Source organism: Macrotis lagotis, chromosome 1 (genome assembly GCF_037893015.1).
Source record: "Macrotis lagotis isolate mMagLag1 chromosome 1, bilby.v1.9.chrom.fasta, whole genome shotgun sequence".
Lineage (NCBI taxonomy): Eukaryota > Metazoa > Chordata > Mammalia > Peramelemorphia > Peramelidae > Macrotis > Macrotis lagotis.
The window spans coordinates 292,167,603-292,175,249 of NC_133658.1; the positions used below are offsets into that span (position 1 = coordinate 292,167,603).

The 7,647-nt window shown below is 39.5% G+C and overlaps 1 protein-coding gene across 2 annotated transcripts in view; it reads right to left on the reverse strand.

The window, feature by feature from the left end:
• PTPA (protein phosphatase 2 phosphatase activator) overlaps positions 1-7,647 on the reverse strand; it is a 32,958-nt gene that overhangs the window by 24,584 nt on the left and 727 nt on the right. For both annotated transcript variants that reach the window (XM_074210976.1, XM_074210977.1), the window contains exons 3-4: positions 3,115-3,212; positions 635-721 (exon numbers count right to left, since the gene is read on the reverse strand). In XM_074210976.1, the coding sequence (XP_074067077.1) occupies positions 635-721; positions 3,115-3,212 (185 nt within the window). The remainder of the gene's footprint in view (positions 1-634; positions 722-3,114; positions 3,213-7,647) is intronic.

Here is a 7,647-nt window from a genome sequence, read left to right on the forward strand (position 1 = left end):
GAACACAAATCAGAAAGTCATTCAATACACAGAACTCAAAGGCATTTTGTGGCATAATCAAGCTACACCTATCCCTCCTCCAGTAATCAGAAACTTGTTTAATCTTCAGGATAAGTGGTGAAACTGGAGTATAAGGAGGAACTAGTATTACCTAACACAGACTAAGACTGGTGCTGAGCAATTAGAACTCAGCTTGGCCTTAATGTCTTAGGTCATTACAAAAGATGAGCTAGAGAAATTTCCAGTAAAGATGCCAAATAAGTCATGGAAGACCTAGGATACAACCAATGGAAATTAATTAAAAATCCCTGTGACAAAATAGCATATAGAAGTATAACAGCCAGGGGATCTCACATAGAACCTATATATCAGGGCAGCTAGGTGGCATAGTGGAAAGAGCACCAGCCCTGGAGTCAGGAGGACTTGAGTTCAAATTAGGCCTCAGATACTTGATATTTACTAGCTGTGTGACTTGGGCAAGTCACTTAACCTCACTGCCTTGCAAAAAAAAAAAAAAAGAAAAGAAACTACATATCATAAATGAATAAGACAGAGCACCATCCCAATCCAATTTATCCTACCCCCCCCAAAAAAAAACTACCCTCAAAATAGCACAGAAGTTGCTTTGTCCTACCTCAGAGACTTTGTATTCACAGGTTAACTTCTTCCCCTTTACCCCTTCATTTAAGGTAAGGATGAAACCAATGTAATCTGCATATGCCTGCAGAGAAAGAAGAGAAAAATTAGTCCTGTCACCTAGAACTTAACTTGAAGGCCTTTGAGGATTATTTCTCAGCTTTAACTTTTCAGCATACATCACACCAAGATGTACCAAGGCTCTTTAAGCCTTGATTGCAGAGAATAACAGCATCCAAATTTTCTCCCATCCACCCCTCACTTAACAAACTCTTAACTTTAGGTTCCCTGCTAAATACAAATTCTTTCAGGGGATACTGATTCACAAGCCATGAATCACTCAAAGACACACACACCACTCAAATCCCTTCCTCTAACTCAGGTCTTCCAACAACTATATATTTGTTTTTGATCTTCTCTTTTAAGCCCAACCCATAAAGGTTGGATGAGGCAGGGGCCACTTCTCACAAAGGGTAGAGAAGTCATCACTAAACCAGTTAAGTACAGGCTCCTCTGCACAGATATTCCAGGTTCCTCATATTATCCAAAATCTAAAGGTTAAAGTTTATCACAAGGATAAGCAACCTATGACAGGCCTACTACTAAGAAGTTCCTTAAGAAATTTAACTAAAGATAATCTATCTACTGCCTGCTCCCTCCCTTTTTCTAACTTTCCTCCCTCACATCCCTACATTGAGTTGAGTCTCCAACAGCATTTTGAGTTGACAAAATAAAAAAATCATCATGGGGCAGCTAGGTAGTGCAGTGCTTAGAGCACCAGCCCTGGAGTCATGAGGACTTGAGTTCAAATCCAGCCTCAGATATTTAATAATTACCTAGCTCTGAGGACTTGGGCAAGTCACTTAATCCCTTTGCCTTGTAAAAAGAAACACATCATCTAGGAAGGTGGTGTTCCTTTATCAGGATTCTCTGTGACCAATAATAAAAGAACTATCTAGAGTACAATCTACAAGCCAGAGTCAGGTAGATTTCTATAAAAACCTTCCTCAAAGAACACCAGGGATCCAATTGTCTGAACACAGAAACAACTAATAATCAAGTGCTAAGATAAAGAATAAATATGATGAAAGCTACTATATTTAGACTGAACCCAGGAAATCATTTACCTCCTGCTGATATAAGAATTAAGGTCTAAAAAAAAAATAGGAAATAAGTGAAACAAAAAGAAAAAAGAAAGTACATGGTGGTATCATTAGAACTGGAAACTTTCTCTGATCCCAAATATCTCTGGAATTTCTACAGCAAAAAATGAGAGTATATGTTTGTGAATACTACACTTGTGCTGCCCTTCCATTAATTTTGATCTACACTCAAAAAAATCATCTTGAAGTCGATTCAACCCTTGTCCAAATCCACTTAATGAAAGCTATGGAGATAATGATTGAGTCTGTGACACTACCAAACAACTTACTTCTGGTGCCCCCAAAGAATTCTTGGCTTCACTCATATGTAGTTTAACCGGGCAAAAATACAATTACAAGAATAACAGATAACCATTAAAACATCTCCACAAAGAACTGGTGACTGACAATCAACACTAGTAAAAACAGTTGTTCCCCTTCTCTTCTAATCCACAAAAATTTAACACCATGTGCTTATCAACCAAGATCTTCAGAGACTTGACAGCTGAAGGGAGGTTCACTCTCCCTGGAAAATGAGGCAATTCAGCTACTTAATATATGAGGAAACAAATTTAGATGTTGAATAAGTCTAGCAAATAGTTTAACCAAAATTTAACTTCAGGCATATATTCAGATCAACAGAAGCCAAGACCCCTGCTTTTCAAAACTCCAAAAAAAAAAAAAAAAAAAAGCAAAGGATTAAAATTAGGTTTGGTATACCCAATCCTCCATCATTTGATTTCTGATATATTAATTCATCAAATTAAACAAAATGAAAATATCTTTATGGTTCATGAGAACCTTCGGCAGAGTTCCTCATTTCAATGCCAAAAGACCTTCTACAAAAGCTTACGGACTTGAGTACTTTTCCTGCAGAAGATAAAATAATGGTTTTCTCTCCTTATATTTAGCGCAGCTACTTAGCACAGTGGATAGAGTGCCTGGAGTCAAGAAGACTGTGAGTTCAGTTCTCGTCCTAGACACTTTCTAGCTGTGTGACCCTGGGCAAGTCATTTAACCCTCTTTGCCTCAGTTCCTCAGGTGTAAAATGAGCTGGAGAAGGAAATGGCAAAGCATTCCAGTAACTTTGCCAAAAAACAAAACCAAACCCAAATGGGATCAACAAAGAGTGGAACACAACTGAACAACAACATACTAATGTTTAGATGGTTCAGACTCCATACAAGCAGGGCCTGGGACCTGGATTCCAATCTTACCTATGGGCACAAAGAATAATGATTTCTCAGACAGAATTCCAGTCCCATTACAGTTCTGACCCTACAGCATAGCTTCTGAAACATGAAGTATTCTCTCCACCAACCCTGCCCACTTGTACCTGAGACCGTTTCCACTTGCCCATGTCAGGAACTGTATTTATCTCCTTCTTTGGAATCATGAAGTTATGAGTAGTAGGAGGGGCCTCCTCCAAGGAGTCTGAAGAAAAAGAAATCAGGAGGTCAGATTTTTTTCTCTAATCTTGATATCTTCTGGTTCTTAACTCCCTAAACATGAAACTGGATCTACATTCTCAAACCAAAGCAAAAAACCTTGTCAAAACTTAGGTGATGTCTTCCCTTTGCATTTCTTTACAAGAAATTATAAAATAGAGTTTATTCAATTTATGACTGATACACACAACAGACAATCTCTTGCTTTTTAGCTCTTCCCTTCCTCCCAGTCAACTATCTCAAACAAACTACTATGGGAAACAAAAAGGCTTCTAAAGACCCTGTGGATTCAAAAGGATGAGAAAAAGCTGTGGGGAAAAAAAATAGTTAGGGAGAGTTAACCTGGGACATGGTCCTAGGCAAGATTGATATGCCTATTTTAGTAACCCTTTGCCAAAAATATACCCTCTCCCACATTTCCTGATATTTCCTTCCATTTTTGTTTCACTTTCTGAAATTTTATCACTTAAAAGAACCCTTTGAGTTAATAAGCTTCCTCTTGAAAAACTGAATTATCTCTGGGGGAAAAAATCAAAGAATCATATTGGCATATATATTAATTTTTTCTTTCTAAAATATAAACTGAGATCTATTATATTTAAACAGGGGTGTTTTGATTGAGGGTAGACAATTTGGTAATTTTGGAACATTCAAGGTGATGGAAAAAAACCTGAGGATAGCAAAGTTTGGTGGGGAGATATTTAGGACAGTATGAGAGCATTAATTGGTTGAAACCCTAAAAATGGCAAGTGAGAATATGTCGCACTTGATGTATACATTTTTGTCTAGGGTGAGCCCCTATATCTAAAGTATGGACCCTGCTCCCAGGACCTATAATTTAAACTATTAATTTTTGTAATAAACTATTAATTTCAACCACACAATCGGATAAATAAGTTTACATCTGTTAGCATAGGAACTTACCAACATTTACAATCATTTTTATGGTAAGTTAACCTAGTTCCAAACTAATACTCATTACTAAATTGGGGATTACCAGTACTTAATGGGACACTGATCCCAATGTCATTCCTTAATTAAAAGAAATTCGTAGGGGCGGCTAGGTGGTGTAGTGGATAAAGCACAGGCCCTGGAGTCAGGAGTACCTGGGTTCAAATCAGGTCTCAGACACTTAATAATTACCTAGCTGTGTGGCCTTGGGCAAGCCATTTAACCCCGTTTGCCTTGCAAAAAAAAAAAAAAATTCTTGAAACAATCTGAGCTTGTCATTCTTGAGTTACCCTGAGGCAGAAGTGACACCTAAATATGCAATACCAAAAAACAGGCCTTAAGATGCAAGAACATGAAAAATGACATAATGAATCCAGTTCCTTCCTAGTCCAGGAATATCAATCAACCAATAAGTATTTATTAAATACCTACTTATGTGACACGACACTGGAGATATAAATACAAAACCAAAAATAGTCCCAACCTTCAAGAAGCTTAAATTCTACTAGAATGCTCACAAAAGCTACAAGCTACAAATTATGTACAAACGAAATACAAGGTGTTAGGAAGGCTTCACTAACTAATAAGTAAGAATTTCTCAAAGGGGGTGGCATTGAGCTTTGCCCTGATGGGGGCTAGTGTTTCCAAGTATAAAGTGAGGAAAATAATTTCAAGTAGGGGAGTCAGGCTGTGCAAAGACATAAAGGTAAGAGATAATAGGTCTGTTACATTGAACAGCAAGCATGCCAATTTAACTAGCATAAACATCTGATAGGAAGCACTGTATAATCATCATGGAAAGACAGGCTGGATCCAGATCATGAAGGGCTTTAAAGACCAAACAGAGAAGTTTAATGCTATCTGATAGGCCATAGGAAACCACTGAAACTTCACCAGCAGGGAAGTGATATGGTCAGATCTTCACCTTAGTAATACCATTTTGGTAGCTGGGTAGAAGAATTAGACAGGAAAACTAACTAGAAAGTTATTGCAGGGAGTGGCTAGGTGGCGCAGTGAATAGAGCACCAGCCTTGGAGTCAGGAGTACCTGGGTTCAAATCCGACCTCAGACACTAATTACCTAACTGTGTGGCCTTGGGCGAGACACTTAGCCCCATTGCCTTGAAAAATCTAAAAAAAAAAAAAAAAAGTTATTGCAATAGTATATGCAAGAAGTGAAAAGGGTCTAGACTAGGGTGGTTATGAGTTCATAGAAAAAAAGATGTGATAGAAATTGAATAGTCAATGCTTAGCAAATAAATGGAGGAGCGGAGAGGGGGAAGGGTGAATAAAAAAAGTCAAGGGTGTAATAATAGCAGCAATATAATAGCAATAGTCAATAGCAGCAGTAGCTAACATTTATACACTACTCTAAGGCTAAATGTCTTACATATAGATCAATTCATTTGATATCCACAGCTCTTGCTATTATTCTCATTTTACAAATAAAGCAGCAAAGGCACTGAGAGGTGAAGTGAATTGTCAGTGTAAGGAAGAGAGATGTCTTATTTGTTTATTTATTTTTAGGTTTTTGCAAGGCAAATGGGGTTAAGTGGCTTGCCCAAGGCCACACAGGTAATTATTAAGTGTCTGAGACCAGATTCGAACCCAGGTACTCCTGACTCCGAAGACAGATGTCTTAAGGTAGGATTTAAACTCAGGTCTACCTGAGTCCATTACAGCTAGCTGTCTCAAGCAACAACCAAAGATGAGCAGCGTTTTCATGTAATCTCATAGCCTAATCAGTCATTTGAAATTGGTTGTTTTAATGTCATGGAAAGGTTCTCTCAAATTCTCTAAAACTACAAGAGTGTGTCATGCCATGGAAAAAGCCCACATGGTCAGGGCAGGACAGACTGGATTATAGTAACCTTTATAAGTAAGATTAAATGTTCAACAAACAGGGGTAGCTAGGTGGCATAGTGGACAGAGCACTGGCCCTGGATTCAGGAGTACCTGAGTTCAAATCGGGCCTCAGACACTTAATAATTATGGCAAGCCATTTAACCCCACTGCCTTACAAAAAAAAAAAAAGCTATATATATTGCTTCTTCAGCCCCCATAATTCTCATTCCTGCCCTTTCTGGGTGAGGACTGTCCAATAAGATCTCAATCTAACTGCCTAAAAGAGGAAGGTTTTTCCATAGATGCTTACATCCCCCCCCTTAGGGGGGGAAAAAAGGACTTAGGTACTGGGAAGTACAGATTACATCACTAAACTACCTCTAGACTTGGGAAATTACTTCATATAACATAACTTGAATTTTCTGTTAAGAAATAAGGGATAGGGGGCAGCTAGGGGGTGGCTAGGTGGTGCAATGCATAAAGCACCACCCTGGAGTCAGGAGTACCTGGGTTCAAATCCGGTCTCAGACACTTAATAATTACCTAGCTGCGTGGCCGTGGGCAAGCCACTTAACCCCATTGCCTAGCAAAAACCTAAAAAGAAAGAAGGGATAAGGGGCAGCTAGGTGGCGTAGTGGGTAAAGCACAGGCCCTGGAGTCAGGAGTACCTGAGTTCAAATCCAGCCTCAGACACTTAATACTTGCCTAGTTGTGTGCCCTTGGGCAAGTCACTCTTAACCCCATTGCCTTAAATTAAAAAAAAACTTTTTTTAATTAAAAATAAAGGGATAATTTTATTTTAATTTAAATAAAAGAAACGAGATAAAACTTAGGAGATACTCTCAAATTTCTTTAAGATTTAAAATTATGTAATTCTTCTCTCTTAACATCTTATCATTAATAACTAATGTTTCCTCCAATCAATTCTTTAAAACAAAATTCCTATTTCCTCTCTTCTGCCCAACCTTCTTCCTCTAAGTCATCAAACACTCAAATATTCCCTCTTTTCCCTCTGAGGCCCCCTCTAAAATGCCATCCTCTATCAGTCATTCTTCCCCCTTTGATGACTTCTTCAAAGTCATCAAACTCTTCCCTTTTACCTTCTCAGAATGCCTTCCATCCCTTGTGATTCCTCTAAATCACCTATCATTTCACCTTCTAAATTAGTAAATCTTCCCCTCATCTCTCAAAATCAAAAGATTTCAGTAAAGAAACGTTAAAAGACGGTCTAATTTCATTTGATAAATAAGAAAATTAAAAAGCTAAGTAATTTGTCCAATCATACGGACAGTAGCATCAAGATTGGAAGCCAGATCTTCTGACTTCAAATTCAGTCTTAACCTGAAGCTCCTCCCCGCCTCCAACTGTGCCTGGGACCACCCGCCCGCATCCCCTCGGTCACTGGGCCTCCACCTGCCCCAGGCCTCTCTCCCCGCCCCCCAATTCCCTTAGTCATTAGGCCCCCATCCCCCAGTCCCGGGCCTCCTCCTGCCCCACCCCCTCAGCCCCGGGGGCTCCCCCGACTCCCACCCCCTCAGCCCCGGACCGCCGCCCCCTCGGTCCTCCCTAGGCCGCCCCCAGACTCCCATCCAGGCCGCTGCGGGGGCTCCCGCCCCACCCCCACCA